Source organism: Homalodisca vitripennis, chromosome 1, assembly GCF_021130785.1.
Source record: "Homalodisca vitripennis isolate AUS2020 chromosome 1, UT_GWSS_2.1, whole genome shotgun sequence".
Lineage (NCBI taxonomy): Eukaryota > Metazoa > Arthropoda > Insecta > Hemiptera > Cicadellidae > Homalodisca > Homalodisca vitripennis.
This window is the reverse complement of record NC_060207.1, coordinates 24,225,390-24,245,146: the sequence shown is the minus strand read 5'-3', so window position 1 is coordinate 24,245,146 and position 19,757 is coordinate 24,225,390. Positions and strand designations below refer to the sequence as shown.

At 31.5% G+C, this 19,757-nt stretch overlaps 1 protein-coding gene across 1 annotated transcript; it reads right to left on the bottom strand.

The window, feature by feature from the left end:
• Positions 1 to 3,791: 3,791 nt before the first annotated feature.
• On the bottom strand, positions 3,792 to 19,221 carry LOC124358370 (U6 snRNA-associated Sm-like protein LSm8). The gene is made up of 4 exons (XM_046810674.1): positions 19,044 to 19,221; positions 14,641 to 14,681; positions 9,634 to 9,761; positions 3,792 to 4,072 (listed from the first exon to the last, which is right to left on the bottom strand). The coding sequence occupies exons 1-4, from the start codon at positions 19,072 to 19,074 to the stop codon at positions 3,982 to 3,984; spliced, it is 291 nt and encodes a 96-aa protein (XP_046666630.1). The 5' UTR covers positions 19,075 to 19,221; the 3' UTR covers positions 3,792 to 3,981.
• Positions 19,222 to 19,757: the final 536 nt, after the last annotated feature.

Sequence of the window (19,757 nt, the reverse complement as noted above, 5' to 3'; positions counted from 1 at the left end):
TTGCAATGAGCAGGAACAGCATGAAAGTGAAGCCTGCTGTGTTATGAGAAAATGAGTACTGAAAGGGGAGCAAAAAAAAACACTAAAAACTCTAGACGGGTTGTCACATTGTAGTGGATGCCCAAATGATCCCGACCAAATGTGCCTTCGTTGTTACAATGTAAAAGACATAATTTTACATTATAGAAGAATATCAATCATAAATATTTCCATATATTTGTTTCTTCTTGTTTTTTGTCAGCAATGATTAGTTCTTTTTAAATAAATGCCTTTATTTATATTACTGAAACTTTGCATACTTTTTAACTGCCAAGATTATGCTATGTAAGAAAAACACAATTTTATTTTAACCGTATATATTAAAACAACATTAATGTGATAAGCTTTGAACACAAAACATGGCTTTAAACTCTGGTGTAAGTTGAAAATTACCCATATTAACGTATAGAGATAATGCGTCATCTGTGGCACACTACCCAATTGTAGCCTATAGCATGCAGCACCAGTGACACACACCGGCCTACTAAATGAAGCAGTGAAGGTCATTGGTGACACACATGAACGTGTCAAGTTTATTATTGATTGTGTCGTTCACTCACTACGCTCAAAAAACTGTTGATGGTCAAAATTTTATAACTTTCATAGCTCTCTTAGTACCTATAATGCAACGTTTTTTGCATGTCTTTTCTACTTTTTAAATATTATACTGAAAAATTGTTCAAGAACAGTAAGCAGGAGGTGTATGGTTCAAGTCAATTTTTTTTAATGCAACAAACGTAATTAATCAAAAGAAATTAAATTATTTACCGATTTAAAAAATACCATATTTGTTATACTTTCCATGTAGGTTTCATTAAATAATTTATAAAAACCCCATTTTTGTATGGTTTTTTGAAGGGAATTTTTATTATACTATTCGGATGGTTGCCTGACTGATATTTCACTGCACATAATGTCGGAATTAGCTGTTTAGTGAAACACAGAAATTATATGACAAGGGCAGTCTAAACTGACCATTACTAATATTTTTGACTGATTAACACAATACTATGTTAGTTTCAAATTGTATCATATTTTATCCAGACAGCAGCATGCATTATTTTTTAAGTAGATATACGAGGTTGAGGTAGATCACCCGTTCGTGATGTATAGCAGCTGAACCAATAAATATATCTTTTTCGTTCAAAAATCAAGAAAGAATTTTAAACAGGGTAAAAAAATTAATCCACTAAGAGCCTAGGAAATATAGGAGTTAAAAATGCTGTTGTGCAAGGTAATTATTAATGAGATAACAGTAAAAAAAAACGTACAACTTTGAATTTGGACCACCATTTATACAAGGAGTTAAATAATAAATTTGTTTTCGAAATAATCATTGAATGGAGACCTATAAAAGAGGTACAGCTCAACCTATCTTTACATTTGTACATCTTTCAAAAATTACCCCTACCTCCCCCCACCACTCAAAAAGTGCCATTTTGGAACTTTCGGGTGTTAAAAGCTATTTTCTTGAATTTGTGGAAATATAAGGGTTTTCGCTAATATGATGAAAGGTAGGATTCTCGGTTAATCCGCAATACATTGCAGACGGGTGGTCTGTCTCGCCCTGTATAATCATAAAAACTTGCTAGTTGTATTGCATAATATGTTAAAGGATCAGAAATGGACAAGGTGAGCTTGATTTTTCACACAGTTATGTTTCTAAATAATGTAACTGTCAGGACAGTGTTTCTACATATAGCACATAACTGTATGGAGCAGTACAATGCTATGGCATATTTTTTGCATGCAAAATTGTACAGAGACGAATGTTAAAATATTGTTTAATAATTATAATATATATTCATGAACAAGATAGTAAGTTTACTTCATAGAGAACAAGTTTCAGAGATCTTTGCCAAGATTGCAACACATGACATGTAAAATAACACAGCGTTAGTAGCACAACTGTCCAAATGATTCCCCACAGTTTTAACAAGGGACACACTTCTGTCCAAACAGTGACCCACAGAGAACATTTAAAGCTTTACATTTTATAATATTTATTGAGAATTACAATAACCTCTGATCAATAACCGTTTGACTTATAATTTCTTTTATTAGTCTTGGGCCAAAAAATAAGTTTTTTGTTTTTTATATTTGGTTTGCTGAAGCACACAGAGTTATAAAAAATACTAATTTTTTAAAGTAAACAAAAATTTTTAAATCATACTAAAAACTCATCATAGATATAAATCAATATTTGTTTGTCCTTTATAATATATAAATACTGAAGAAAGACAGATGTATTGACAACACAATAAAGAGTATGTACATGTATATGTAACTTTACAAGTTTTAAGCTGTATGAAAGGCTCAGAAGGATTCTGAAATACATAGCACTGCTTAACCTGGCCACGTTTATACGCCTCTGCTTACTGACACAGGCTTTATCTGTCGAACAGTTTTCGTCACTGTCAATATCATCACAACAGTAATTTTCTTTGTTCACAAAACTCATCACTAAGTTAAGTTTTTCTCATGCCATTCTACACAATTTCCTAAACAAAGCAAATTTTATTCACCAATCACTTGCTAACCATAAAAATCATATCTACCAACTATGAAAAAATTAATTTTACAAAATAAGATGAATGTAACAAATTGAATTAACAATGAAATAGAATCAACCTATTGTACTTCAGCCTCGCCAAAAAGGGAGTGGAGTCCTTTATGGTGGGGCCAAAGCCGGGATGTGGGATAGCGTTCTCCTACAGCAAAGCTCTTGTAAAAGTTTTGGAAAAGAAGATAAGATACTTTAATTTGAGTAGGGCCTCAGGATTAAGACAATCAAAAATGTTTATCTCTCCTTATACTTAAGAGTGGACATCTCTCCTAGATCAGAGTAAGGAGGATATTAGAATTATAATAGGGATGCTTACAGGACATGGCTCCCTTAGAAAAGACCTTATAAAGGTGGGCTTAAGCCAGACTGATAAATGCAGATTCTGCAGAGAAGTGGAGGAATCAGTGGAGCACATATGGCTAAACTGTCCTGCCATATCTACAATTAGGAAAAGATTCCTAGGGGAATATCTCCTTAGCTCCTAGGACTTCAGATAACAGGAATCCTCAAATCTGATCGGCTTCTGCAAAAGTCTCAGATTCTGTGGACATAAATATAACTAAGGGAGGCGCAAAGGTGCTTTTTAGAACTAATTGTGGGGAAAATAGATTTTTTTTCCTTGAAAAAAAAAAATGTTTTTGCTATGTCACTGTTCTGAAACAGATGACAAGCAACAGTGTACCAGCGAGAAATTATAGGTGCTGTAAATAAACAGAAAATTAGCCAGTGCACTATATTAGGCACAAAGGATCAAATGGATTCTCAGCTAGATCTAATGTGCATTCAGATCAATGCATCCAAACAATACTAGAAATACTTGTAACGACTTTGCAGATCATTCATTGTAATCGGGGTTACCACTGGTGGTATGCTCTCGAATAATATGTGACGAGTCAAAAGAATCAAGTTATAATACTACCGTATAGCAGTATGCAGCTGTAGTGACTTGCATCCATCAATGAAATTTTCTCATATATACTAACAACTTTATTAATGCGAATAAGATGACCAAAGGTGTTGTGCTGACTCATGTACTCTGTCCACTTATTTCAAAACTGTGACGTAGAGACATAATGTAAAGCTTAATGGTACTGTTCCATTACATTCAATACTAATTCATTGACATACTTTGTTAAAATATTACCTATGCATGTTTGAGCTGGAAGGATAAAAATTGTACACCACATTTGTTAGAACTATTAATAATTCTCTTAAAAATACAGTTTTTATAAAGTACAATTAGTAAAAAAATGTACAATCGTTTTATTTAGATTTTCTAAAATGATCAATGGATTACATTTCAAATGTAATGTCTCTTAAACAAAACTGCGACACTGTACATCAATGTTCCTTGTATTTATCCTAATGTTGATACATCAGAAGACCACGGGGCCTATAGGTTCTGCTCTGAGGTTGTTGAGATCTAGTCTTGAATCGATACTGTCGTCCAACTCTCCAACTACAGCACTGGGAAACAAAACAAACATAATTATTATTTTTAACACAAACATATTATACTGCAAAAATTACATAAAATGAAGTACTTCATCTTTCTCGGACACAGCTCAAATGTAATAAATATCACACAATGTCCAATATTGGTGCTATACTATGGTGCAGTTGGCAACATTTCTTCACTAAACATCCTCAAACATTGCCAAAATGTGTAACTAAATATTTTGGTAATTTTCAAATTTTATACTGAATACAGTATAAATTACTTTAAGTGCCCCTATGAATTTGTGAGTACTGTAAAATTTTTAACATTAGATATTGGAACTACTGTTCCTTAACAGGTATAATTCTGTATAGCAAGAAAGGGCCGTGGCAACAGTTTCATTGGTTTAGACTAATAGGTTAATATTTATTACTATTAACATTTCAGTAAGTTAATACTCCTTTACTTTAAGTACTCATAAATTACTTTAATGCCCCTATGAATTTGTGAGTACTGTAAATTTCGAACATTAGATATTGGAACTACTGTTCCTTAACAGGTATAATTCTGTATAGCAAGAAAGGGCCGTGCAACAGTTTCATTGGTTTAGACTAATAGGTTAATATTTATTACTATTAACATTTCAGTAAGTTAATACTCCATCTTTAAGGTATTAATTATTTGTACTTTACTAAATAAAAATGTTCTAAATGGCAGATTCATAATGTAACAATATAGGTGTATGCCCTATTGTCATAATTTGCATTAATTATTAAGAAAATATAAAGAAAATTAATTTATAGTTGTAAACTTTTAAAAACAACAAATACCATTCTCTCTTAGCAGTGGCAAGATTCCATCAGCTGAATGATAAGTTGGTTTATAATTATATTTTATTTATTAAAACAACAATTTATTGTAATATCTAGGTAATACATTTTTTATAATAATGTAAAAACCATAGGCATTTTACAATATAATAATAAAGACCTTATAAAAATGAAATTAATTTTTTTATTAATTTGTATGAACATTATAATTAAACTGGCAGTTACTTACAGCTTTGTACACAATTTCACAGATAGACTTTACACATGTATGAACACTTCTGGTTCAAGTAAATTATATTGCTGACAAAAATTTTGAGCGTGCCTTATTGGCCATGATCAAAGAAATATGTCAAAAAGTGTATAATTATCGCACTCTCTCCCTCGCTCCCTCCATCTCTCCCCCTTTAAATCAAGGTGTTTTAATATTGTATTTATTGGCATCTGAATAGATCTTATGATGAAATGAATCATATATTATTACATTCAGAAAGATATGTCAAGATTTTGCTATAACATACTTGAGGTTTATATAAACAAATACCTTTATAAAAATAATAAACTTTGGTAAAAAAAATCGCAATAAATCGCTGTTGCATCACCAATGACAAAAATTTCATATGCGAGGGTAATTCGGAAAGTAAGGTCCGATTCGCATTAACCAGACAAACAGAACGACGCCATTTGCAGCGAAATCGTTGTAGTCTGCTGTTGTCTGTGCCTTTTTAAAATGTTTAAAACTATTGAACGTCCCGCCGACTGTGAAATACGGTCTGTGATACGATTTTTGACAGCAAGGAACGTTTCAGCAGCGGATATTCATCCACAGATAAGTGAAGTGTACGGTCCAAATGCAATGAGTGACAGCAAAGTGCGGATGTGGATGAGAGCTTTTAAAGATGGACAGGAAAATGTCCATGACGAACCACGATCTGGTCGGCCGTCATTGATCACCGAAGATTTGGTGAAAGCCGTCGATGAAAAATTTCGTGAAGATCGGCGATTCACTGTTTCTTCATTAGCAATAGAATTTCTAAACGTGAGTAGAACCACATTGTTTAAAATTGTTTCTGAAATTTTGGATTTTCTCAAATTGTGCTCACGTTGGGTTCCCAGGCTGCTTACTGAGGAACACAAAAAAAAAAAAAAAAAATGGGTATTGCTCTTGAATTTTTGATCCAATATCATCAGGAAGGTGATAACCTTTTAGACCACATTGTGACGGGCGACGAGACATGGGTTTCCCACATAACCCCAGAAACGAAACACCAGTCGATGGAGTGGCGTCACTCGACGTCACCAGTTAAAGTGAAAGCAAAACAAACATTGTCCACACGCAAGGTTATGGCGACAGTGTTTTGGGATGGACGTGGGATATTGCTAGTTGAGTTCATGGAGCGAGGAACAACAATAAATGCGGCCACTTATTGCAACACTCTGACTAACCTTAGACGAGCAATACAGAACAAGCAACGTGGCCTATTGACAGCTGGAGTTTCGTTGCTGCATGACAATGCCAGACCCCACTCTGACAACCAAACTCAAAATCTCGTCAAATCGTTTGGTTGGAAACAGCTAGAACACCCGCCATACAGCCCAGACTTGGCGCAGAGCGACTTCCACTTGTTTCGCTACCTAAAAGAGTTCCTAGGCGGGAAGCGGTTCGAAACTGATGACGAGGTGAAACAAGCAGTACAAGACTGGTTATCGTCGCAGGCGGCTGACTTCTATGACACCGGCATTCAAAAACTTGTAGATCGTTATGACAAGTGTTTAAACAAAAGTGGAAATTATGTAGAAAAATAGTGATTGATGTCAGGAATAAAATAAAACAAGTTTTTTGAAAAATCTGTTGTGGTTTTTTTTAAATAAAAAGAACGGACCTTACTTTCTGAATTACCCTCGTAGCACACCATATTTTTGCTTCATTACTGTAGTCGAATATTTTCTGTAAAGTTTGACGTTGGTACTATTGTGTTACAGTCTAGTCATCTGTTTTCTGATGTTACTAGTTTGTCATTCAGCACAGTTTAGTGAGGTTCTATTTTGGCAAATACCAGTTGTATACCTTCACTGTTCACAGAAAGCATATAAAATTTTCTGCTAACTTATTCTATTATTTAAAATTAGAAATTTGACATTAGATAATATTATAATCTGATAGTTTAGTGTTTGTTTTATATCTCTTGTAATGTATGTAAAATATTTAGCAAGGAAATTTAACAAAAACGCACATTTATTTAGTAAAATTATCATGACTTGTGTGGACCAACTAATATCATTACCTAATAATGCTTACGCAAGGCCACTCAAAATGCCTGTGAATCTTTGAACAGTGTGATCTGTTTAGGCTGCCAAAAACCACTTTTATTCTAAAACAAGCATCCTATAACTGGGCATTTATAAGGCTATTGGAACACACATTGAGGGGAATATTATTAAATTTAAATTTTTGACCAAATTAGCCATCATAACTCCTGGTAACCAATGTGTTGAAAGGAAGAAAAAATGTGATGAGCTTAGAATCAAAACAGGCGGAAAAGGCTATTCAAGAAATTGAAAAGAAATGCAGGGCGAAAAGGTATTTAGCCAAAAGGAAGCAAGAAGACATATATGAGGAGCAGGTGAACCTTGACAAACTTTATTACAGAGCTGAGAAGTAATAAAGGTATGTAAATATGCAATAACATTACTTTTTTAACTTCTACCCTGTTTCATGAAAGTTGGTATTTAACACATAATGTACTTTATCTAGAGAACCATATTTAGATCTTTTTGTTTGGTTACAATATCTAAGGTGCACATTTTAATTATTCGTCACCAAAGAAGACATGCACAGCTATTTAAATTTTAGATATTTAAGGCCATATATATATCTTATATATATAAAAATCTTGAGTCACGATGTATGTTGCCAATAAACTCCAAAACGACTGAACCAATTTCAATCAAATTTCACATGTATCCGTAATTTAGTCTAACTTAGAAGATAGGATAGTTATTATCTGAATTATTCGCTTATGTCGTGAATATAAACGAATAAAATGAAGAAAAGTTTTCAAAGCGCCTGCACATTATAACCTGCAATTACGAGATAGATACGTATATTAAACAGTGAAACACTATTTGAAGGCGCTAAGTTATGATGTATAATTGTCTAAACTAAATTTTTGGTAGAACTTAAAGGTTGAGTGGTAGACCACTTTGTAATAAAATACATTATGCATGTACAATACATTTTTGACATATTTTCTTGATCGTGACATCAAGGTAAAATCTACATCGGGGTTGGAAATATAATTTACTTCAACCAGAAATGCTCATACGCGGGCAAAACTTACAAAAAGCGTGCGAAGCCGCGGGAAACAGCTAGTATATATATATATATATATATATATATATATATATATTAACCATTAATATATATGATATATTTTGGCAGAGCATTAACTATAGTGCCGGCATTTTTCTTACTTCCATTATCTTTTTCAATGGACAGCTGACAGGAACGTAATACACATAAGCCATGTTGTTGTTGTGAAACTGTAAACAAGTGCTGAGCGGTTTTGTGTTTGGAGTTACAAATCCAATAGTATTCGTGGAAAAATGTATTTTATAGTATTTAAGTGTTGTTATTACTGTGGTTTAGCTTTTTTAGACTATAGTTTTATTTGTTCATTATGGGTGAAATCTTAGAGACCAATCATGCGATCTTAGAGAGGTAGTTATGGATCATTCTACTGATGAAGTTTATTCTGTCTTTGAGGTAAACCTGACAGACCATGCAGCAAACGTGATTTCCTAGTAAGTGTTCTCTCACAATTGTGTGAGTAGGACAGAGAAGTTTGTTGTTCCACCTGGTGATGCCCTTGACCCTGTGCCCCAACACGATCTGTCACTTGTGTCACATATGTGAGTGTAAAAACTTGAAAAAGAAAACCAATTTTCTACCCTTTATGTAATTGTGGAGTTCACCCTAAGCCCTACCATATGCTTGAACACTATACCAGAACAGTTCGACAGGGAGGCCACAAACACAGAGTGGAATCCAGTCACATTGAGTGAAAGATGAACGTTTGTATGTAATGTACATATGTAAACAAGGTAGGATTCAAATTTAGTGTTTTATTTTATTTTTTGTTTTAACCAGCATACTGGCATAAGTATAAATGCAGTGATAAGATTGTGTTTATCCATGAAATATATTATTTCTTTAGAAATCAACCTATTCCAAAAAAAACTGCTAGCTTTTTCATACAAAGTCAAGTAACAAAATAAAATTTAGATTACAGTATTGATGTAAAACTTATTGCTAAGCAGCTGTACAACAGAATATTTACAATTTTTAAATATGTCTTTATAAATTTGATTTAAAATAATATTTACAAGGAAACTAACAATAGGTTATTGTTATTATAATGTTCTCCAAATATTTGTGAATAAATTGACATATAATTGTTTGCATTTGGACTGACAGTTATGAAATGGGATACATTATAAAAAACATCTGTGTGGCTGATGAAATAGACTGTCAGTACAAAGTGATACCATTGCCAGTTCTAGGGTTTAAAATATACAAAAAAAGTTCAAATACTTTTAAAAATTTTTTGTGCTTAAAAAGTGTACTTTGAAATAAAAAACAAAACCGAACTGTATTTTCTGTATATTTTGAGAATAGATGGCTCACAGTTGTAAATATTAACATGGTTAGTATAGAACATTTCCTCACAATATATGAATAACAAATAGGCATTACTACTAACATGTTATCTCCTCTTATGATGTGAAGTCCCAACACCACCTGCTCTACACCTTGGTTCAAGCTGTAAACTCGCTCATGGCTGTCGTCAAGGATTAGGTTGATTGTCTGATCAAATCCCTTTAAAGTTCCCTGAAAAGAAAAAACAAGTCTGTACCTTCACTTTTAATCATAATAATTTCAAGAAGACAATTATGAACAGTCCAACAGTTAAACTTAAAAGATAGCACAGTTATTAGACAAAATGTTTTCAAAAATCATATAAAACATTAACACAATAATGTTTGAATGTGATAATTACATTCTCTGAAAAGTGACTTAGAGAAAAACATTAAAAAAACTAATCATATCAAACTTTTTAAGTGCATCATTATGAATTGCTCAGTAGGAACAAGTATTAATATTAATATAGTTTATGTGTTATTAATATTCCAACCACGTGGTACAAAAACAGTTTTATACTGGACCAATATAATGGAGTTATAAATTTACATGCTATCATTATTTCAAAAACCGTTTGAGATACAAAAACATTTTTTGAGATATAAAATGTTAGCTTTTCAATAAATGTTTACTATGTTTTCTTAAAACTTAAAAAAAAAACTTTATTGGCCGCCATATTAGAACCAAAAATCATACCAAGCTGTACAATTAACTTATCTGAGATATTTATATCACTTTTTTCATCCAGTTTCAACCTGTTAAGGCTTTTGCTGCACAGATTTCCACAAACTACATTACATACCATTGATAATATTTAAACTGGGGGGTTTTTGAATGGGGTTGGTTTTGGGCTTTTGGGGTCATGTTAGGGGTAGTTTTTTTTTTTTTTTAAGTTCTACAATGAGGACAATTGTTATAGGTTATTTTTGTACACAAAACCTTACATAAGAATAATGACTAAAACAGATTACGTTTACAGCCTACCAGAACAATCTAATGTGCCTATGTCTTAAGGTGACCTTAGGTCAAATAGATCTTAATTTGAATAACAGAAGACAGTTTGTTTCAAATTAACAATAAGAATTCAGAATCAAGTTGTATTAAGATGTGTGTTCTACAAGGCAGTTCTTGAACATTTTGGTGGCCAATGAAGTGCTATCTAATATTATGGCTGATGCAGTTGTGTGCTATGCTGATGATGTAACACTACTTTTCAAGCACCGAGATATTGCAGCATTGCACATGATTTTGAAATCAGCTCTTAATAGCGCGGTAAATTAGTTCTCAGCTAATAACCTGCTTTATAACCAAGAAAAATTAAATAAATTTTAATAGGTTTATCAAAAAAATATAGAAACTATATTAGTAAAACCATTGTGTATTGCTATTAATTCAAAATTGAATTGGGGAACCCATATTGATTTTGTTTTAGGACAATTTCTAAGGTGCCCTAGAATAGCATATTTTGGGCTTTTTTGAATTAGACTAATATAGTTTCAAGATAGTTTAGTATATTTTAATTTTGAAATTTATGGTCAAACCCTATTTCACTATGTATGATCAATAATTAATACATACTCTGGCACGTTTTGAAGGCTTTATTCCTTCATTGTGGATGGCACACCACAGCCTATACGCAGTATTCTGTTATCGTGTATATTTGTATATTTCTGTGTAGTGTATTTTAATGTTATGATAAAGCCATCCAACACCATGGTTACGAACGTCTGACGATGAAGGAATAATACCTAAGCCTTCAAAATATTTGATTATAACACATTGGATTGTTTGATGGTAGACTATAAACCTAATTTTTTAGTCATAAACAACTATCCTTGTCTATCCACAATGAATTACAAATAGGACTAATACGTATTTGTCAGAGTCCGAGTTTCATTCGGCACATAAGTTTACATGACTGCAACAGACCTAAATAAACATATGACAAGGCAAAATATTAAATTTCGAAATTTTTTGAATGCTAACTACTACTTAATTTTGAAACAATATTTCTTAAATTTCTACATATCATTCATCAGTCATGTCTTCAGGAAGGCTGTTAAATATTTCTTTCTATATAAGTTGGCTCTTCATCAAGAATTGTAATTCTTGAATGGGGTATGGAAAATCATTATTATGACTTGTATTTTGATGAAAATTATTAAAATGTGATCTAAAATTAGTCTGACTCAATTAAAGAATTGAATGTATTCCAAAAGCAATATGTACAGTTATTATCAAGATACAATTTTTGGAAAGACTGACCACTTTTATAAGTGGAGTGACCAGTGGGGTACTGAAATTACAAGTATCTTATCTGCATCCAGATAAAAGTTCAATTATTGTTTCAGCTGGGTTTCTCTCTATGTGTCCTCATGGGCACAGCTGATAAGGCTGATATCACTACTGCTGATCCAAAACACCACCATCTTAAACTTAAACTTAGAATTAAAACTAAACTAAACTCTTCTTGAAGTACCTTTTACTCTAAAATACTTTGATTTATTTACTCATAACTACTTTTCATATATATAGTCCGTCGTTCCTAAATTACCACTTTTAATGTAAAATAGTCTAAGTACTTTAAATATGAATAGATGCTGTAACGGTAGTGTTTTAAGTTTATCAAAAATTGGAAAACAACTGTCACGTCTTTTTTTTGTGAGAAATCATTCTGATAAAATGGTTTTCTACAACTCTTAATTTCTTTATTTGATATTTAATAGTACCTCCAAAGCAAACTAAACCGTGTTGTAATCTTGATAAGACCAAAGCAAAATACAGCAGGTTTTTAACAAGTTTTCGTCACAAAAATTACGTAAAAATAACATTTTCTAGTTGAAGATTTAAAATTTATTTTGCAAAACCGTTTCATTCTTTTCCCAAGTTAGCCTACAGTAAAATGTAACTCCTAGATATTTTAAATTATCCTATTCCTATATCTTATACTTACAATTACATAGATTTATGTCACTAAGGGAAATTCGTGACATAAAAGTTCAGAATAAAAGTTAAAATTATTAAAACAAAATTTACATATTTTGTTTTCTCAACATTTACAAGCATTTTGTTTGTAAGACACCCATTTTTTCAAATAAACAAATCAGCATTATTTTGGTTAAATAATAAATCCGTATTCTTCTGGGAATAAAAGAAGGTAATATCGTTGGTGAAGGCACTAGCCTTGCCACTGAAATTGAGTTCCCATAAATCATTAATAAATATCAGAGACAACACTTCCCTGCGGCACACCTATTGTGACGGGCAGTGGCTCGCTAACAGCGTGATCAACTCGCATACGCTGTTCCAGGAGTGTGAGGAAGCTGCAAAACCAGCTTAGGACCACACCTTGCACTCCCGCCATCTCCATTTTTAACAACAAAATGCCATGATCGACCAAGACAAATGCTTTTTGGAAATCAATGAATAATCCTGTTGATTTACTTCCCTAGTTTAAACTAGAAACATCATATCCATTACTTTTACCCATTAATTTTAGCAAGAACAGGGGATAATACGCGAGCACCATTTTTCACCAATGCAATACTTATATTGTCAAACCAGACGATTTTTTTATTTTTAAGCTTTTAATAACTTTAAAAGCACTTCAATTTCGTTTGTTAAAATAATAATAAAAAAGAAGACATCCTATGTAATAAGTTTGGTTTTATAGCATCGTCATTGTAGTATTGCATATTGTTATGTACAGCGATAAAATTTCTCTGCTATCTAAGGCTACATTTTAACATACTTTTTATGAACTGTCCCACTCAAAGTATGAACTATTGAAGGGCTTTATATCTCCCTTAGCTTCATTAATTTTCTTAGAATAATATTGATTTTATGTAACATTTATTTCAAGTTTTAAATTATTACAAAACCTACTATAATAGCACGAAAAATTTCTATCATATGACCTGCATTTATAAACATGATACAGCTTCTTTTAAGTTTTTCTAATAGATTATTATTTATCCAAGGACTGATTAATTTAGCTTTGGTTAATTTATCATTTTTCACTTGTTGACTTTTCTTTTATTTATCTTTGGTGTAAATAATAATGTTTTTAAAAACAATTAAAACTATCATAAATATTATTATTTATAAAAAATTCATTCCACTGTATCAAATCCAATTCTAATAATAGCTTATCATAATCTATTTGGTCTTGAAAAAGATTTTGATTATTTACGCTATTGTTTACAACCTGATTATTAGAACTAGAAAACGTCAGTTTTAAGCCCAACATACAATGATCGGTTAAGTCGATTAAAATCTACACTTTTAAACATGGAAACAATACGGAAAAAAAAATGTGATCAATATAACTGTAAGTTGGCAATGACTCTGGTTGGACAATAAATTAACTGAACAAAGCCGTGACTACTATTTTAACAAATAATATTGTTAACAGCTGTTATTATTACTGGGTTTAAAAAACAGTAAAGTGGCGACACTGAGGTCGAGTGGTTGGTAAAGAATGTGGAGGGGGAAGTGAGTCCAAGTTTCTTCTCCCCTCTCCACATATCTCTCTCTCTAACTCCCCCCCCCCACACTGTTCACTTAACAGGTCGCTTTCAAAGTGGCTCATCTATAGTTGCCATGGAGAAGCCATAAAAGATATACATGTATACTTCAATAAGTACTGAACCACAAAAGTACTTGATTCACGAAGACTCCAATCCAGATCTCTACCTCCGGGTGAGTATGATGCCACTTGTATTTAACCCTTCCTATCACATATGTGTTTAAATAACCAAAATAACATATGACCGGAAGACCAAATACCAGTCAAACGACTTTTAACATTCATTAAATTTGTATAAATGACAGTAGCCAAATTTAAATTCAATACAGATTTAATCACAAAAAGTATACAACTCAATATCTGTAGGAGTACTAGTTTGTAGAATTTGTTCCTACAATCACTAGGAAGATACGTTAAGAAACTCAGTGACTCTGTAAAGATTATGTTTGCTCTAATGTCCTAATAATGTCAAAAGTGTACCGTACAGTAGTTTAATATCTACTAATGAACAATATCAAAATAGTCACTATTTATACTTACAACAAAATTTCGTCCATCTGCAGTTATTATAGAAACAGTTCCTGTTTTGAAATTAAGGAAGAAATCTCCAGACAGTTGAAATAGAAATGTATTACAAAAGTAAAAATAATACTATTTTTTTATCCCAATGCACTTTATTAAAAACCACCAAAACTTTACAACATTTTTATTTTTTTGCATAAGAACTTTTAATTTTTTTAATTATTAAACTGTTTAAAATAAGTATTTTGTTTTATAGTAAAACATTTAAAATAACAATGTTTTTAATTAATAAATAAAATATTCCGATACTTTAGTTAAAAAATTTAATTAGTCAAACATGTACCTTTATTTGGACTTATTTACTTTTGAACAATTCTAGTGACAAACTAAAGGTAAAATTGAAGCTGAGGTTTTTGATTTACAATTCACAGAGGAAAACAATGAGGTCCAGAAATTCAACAGGAAGTAACAAAACTATGTAATAGCGTTTGCTAATTCTTGTAATATTATTCGTGGTAACAGGATCTAGGAAATATTACATCAATAGCACAATTTTATATCATTGCCAAAAAAGTAATATTGAGTCAGAAACCGTTGAGGAGTTAAGAGAAAAAAAGTACATATTACATTTTAAAAATGGACTATTAAAATATTTCATATAGCTAACAAAACAAGTAAAATCTTAAGTGGAAATAAAATTCTCAAATTATGTTACTATAAATTTTAATAGTTAGAAAATTGAAATCATACGAGAATTGTAGAGATGGTGTTCATGAAGTTGACACACAACCTGTTTCTTGTGATTACTGACTTTTATGCATGTCACAACGCCCTTGGGTATGTCCATGTAAAACAGGACAAAAATATTAAAAAAAATATTTTTATGAAATAACCTACGGTTTGAATGTTTTCAGATAAAAGATTTATTCTGAGCAATGTTAACAGCATTAGCTTTTTAGAGGAAAAAATTTTATTTTTGTTGGTATTTTGTGTTTAGTTAACACCTGTTAGCAGAGTTCATTGATGGCTGTTTGTTAAGTCTCACATCTCAATTTTTATAACTGATTATACATTAATCTAGAAGGTGGCCAGTACCAAGAAGCCATCTTTGGAACAAAAGCTAACTAAAATTATGCTTTTTTTTAAATTTAGGTTAAGAATTGTTCTTTTCTATTAGGTTATCTTTTAAACCTTACTTCATGTAACGTGAGTTTTCCCGAAATTACAGATTTTTCAAGTTTACTCATGTAATACACACAACCAAATAACAATAATAAAAACAGATTCTATTTAAGAAAACTATTACAAGTATGGTACTATTTTTTTAAATTTTTTAATTTGTTTAATTTGCAGGAATTTCATATAAAGTTTTTCTGTAACGTGAGTTACTGTAAAGATGTTTATTCATAGCACTTTAAACATTGTTTTATATATTGGAGTTAATACTAATACAAAACAAGCTTCTTAACATAGTTAACCTCAAAACAATTAAATATTTATGGTAATATTTATATTTGTATTGGTCAGAATATAATGCCTGTTTTAAATTGTTCAAACATACTTCTAAATATAAGTGTAACATGAGTTACCGAAATTTGTTCCAATATTTTGGGTTTGATCTTATGATTTTTAATAAATATAAAACTTGCATTTTACTGAGATAAACCTTACATTATAAGCTTATAAAATCTTTTTTTTTGAAATTATTATTATTTGATTTATTAGGCCCACTTCAAGTACACACCAATATGTTGTAACGTGAGTTACCACTTCACCTAAGTGAAAAAGGTTCTTTGGTTACATTTAATTATGTTGCTATTTGCCAAAGTGGTATTGACAAGTTTGGAGACCCAAGTAATGTGTTTGAAAAGTGATAAAAACTGTTATACATTCAAACCAATCGAAAATTATGTTACTTTCGTCAAACTTGGACAAATTTTGAGTGTCATGCCTCTTCCAGAAATTAAAATGAAAGGTGGTAGATATTATTATTATTTTAAAAACAAAATAAATATCAGAGAAATGTAAAATGTTAGCTACACAGACTGTCTAATTGTTTTAAGCGTTAGTGAATATTCTTTATATATCAAACCATGTAAAAAAATGTAGTCTGTAATTACCATAAAGTTATTTGATCTTATCTTTTTTATTCTTTCATAGTTGTGTTATGAGAAAAAATACAAACTAGAAGTTATAGAACAGGGCAAAAAAAATATGTTGTTTTTTAGAAATAATAAGTTAAAACTTGTTTTTACACTTGTAAAAAGATGTATTATTTTTACAATTAAAACAACTATTTAATCATCCAAAACTAAAATAATTAAGTGTACTGATACTAAAGTAGTTATTAAACACAATTCAATATATAAAATTACATAACAAAATTTATTTCTACAAATAACAAATGTCCTTAGGAAAGAGACACAATGTAACATGAGTTACTGTAACGTGAGTTACTGTCAATTAGGTCAATAGTTATATTATTAAAATTATGTTTTTCAGTTTTTATTGTTGTAGTTGTCACAGTTAAACTACAAACTCTTGAGCCAATCTTAAGTATTTAGATTAAGAAAATTAAACATTTAGGACAAAAGTTGTTTCATGTTAAAGTTTGCTTTCAAATTATGACGTCCTTTTTTGTGTAACAGAGTTACCAAAACTAGAGAATTATTATTACCTTAATTATTAGTCTCAGGAAGTTGAAATCTGGCCAGTGTGTATTATAATTCTTGCTTAATACTGCAAGATATTTTTGCTTAATATTATGCTTTAAAAATTAAAATATTTTCAACAATTAACTTAGGACCCACGTTGAAATGTAACGTGAGTTACCATGGACATGCCCCCTTGTATGATTTGTTATGTTAACATTTGTTAGGTTAGCTATCTACCTGAGGAAGAGATTGCAACCATCAAAACTTAGTGTTACGATACTGATTACTTGTATCACTGAACAATGGCAAATGTTTACAGAAAAATTCTGTTTCTTTCACTACTATCAAAAACAGATTTTAAGCAAAGAAAGTGACGTATCAATGAATATTAATGGCCCAGGAGTTGCCAATCACTATTCCAAAACGTATTCTGCTTGTTCTTATGAACAAAACTATATATGGTCTTAGGAAGGTGCAAATCACAATAATTTTGGTAAAAAAGTAAAAAATTCCCAAAGTTAAGAATATGTGAAAAAAATTACGTAACTTCAATGTTGACAATTCAACCTATTTTATTTGAGTTTTATTACACAAGCTTAGCGTGGCCACCTCGCTACTGCTGACGTCGCGTCGACCCACCGTGGTACAAAGGTAAACCTACATGGTTGGTGAGTGGGAGGAGGGCAGCAAATTGTGGATAGCACACTAACAGCATTAAAAAGTTGAAAAGGTTAGTTTAGTTAATGTATTGGCCTTATGGGATAAGTTATAGTTATATAGATAAGTTATACTACAAATGAAATAGAAATCGTCTCGTTCCGAGACTCCAGCATTCTTCGTGTAGGAACGTGTCGTCTCGGAACGAGACTCTCAGCTCTCAAGCGTGTTTTTACACCGTCTCGTAGAGAGATCCCTGGCATTCAAAGGGTTAATATATTAATTTTTAAGATTTAAAACCAGCTAAACTATAATGTTATTTGAAATACCTATTACGTAAGTTGGTTCTGACGTTTTTGTTTTCAGTATTTTATTGTAGTCTTGGGTACCGAGGATTCAATAATCATGATTCGATTGTGGTGATTTCTGCTTATTAAATAGCACGTGATGCCCCGTGCAGATATAGAACAAGGAAATTATTGCTTAGCATGGAGATTCACTTATAATATTCTATACTTCATTAATTGTACTTTTAACCCCTTGAAACCTTCATAAGTTTGTTCAAGAAGACAGCAGCAATAGTTTAAAATGTGTAACGTGTATTTTGCCACTTCAGCCATTATTATATTATGTTTATTAGGCTACTAAAAGAGCACATATTTTTAAAGTCTACAATTGTTTATATAAAAAATGGGAAATAGGCCTGATCAAATATATGAAAACACAGGTTGGTTAAAAATAAATACAAAATAGGCATATAATACTTACAGGGAAAGTACAAATAACCCGAAATTGACCTGTCACTACAAATAGGCTAATTGAAACCAAAGGTTCACAGATTTATGCTAAATCACTGTACAAGCCATATTCTTCTTATTTCGGAGGTAGCATGCATAGGCCTAACCTACAACTAATTTTTCCAATCATACTAACAAAGATTAATCTGTGTACCCAACTAAACAATTATTTACAAACATATACAAAATATTCAGTAAATATTGCAACCGTTAATAGTTAGTAACAATTGTAGATAAGCCTATACTAATACACTAAGTAGGAAATTAATGCCAGTTAGAATGTTAACCTAAATCAAGTCACATATAAGGATACTATTTACATAACTCTCCAAAGCAGACGCCATTTAAGAAATTTGAATAGGCAGTCGTTTAAATAAAAAAACAACAATATCTAATGCTAATTTGAAATTAAACGTTATCTCACTCCACTACACATAACAGAGCTCTTTCAAAACTAAATAAACACTCAAACTGTCTCAAACTACCGACCAGCTCTTTTTTTTCTTTTTTGCCTTAAGGCTGGCTTTGGGTAATTCCCACGAAGCCTTAATGTACACTGCTATTTTGTTAATTAAAATTACCATATTTTTATTTAATAAAAAAACATAATGGTGGTTGCCTGTAAACGGTGATTACATTAGTAGGATTAGATACATGTATACATAGAGTGAATAATTTGTCACATCACCATTACATTATCCCCAACACAAAGTTATTACATTTTCCTCTTTGGTAGAACGTTCCTCTGTAGGAGAAGGTTCCTCTATGGTAGAAACACAATCTCACTCCACTACACATAACAGAGCTCTTTCAAAACTAAATAAACACTCAAACTACCGACCAGCTCGCGGCTGCTCCGACTTCACTATACATAACAGAGCTCTTTCAAAACTAAATAAACACTCAAACTACCGACCAGCTCGCGGCTGCTCCGTGCGTCCATAAACCAAACGCTCCATATTAAACATATCATAGAGATAAAGATCAGTTTTTTTTCATACGATTCTAAGGGAAAATACAATTTAGA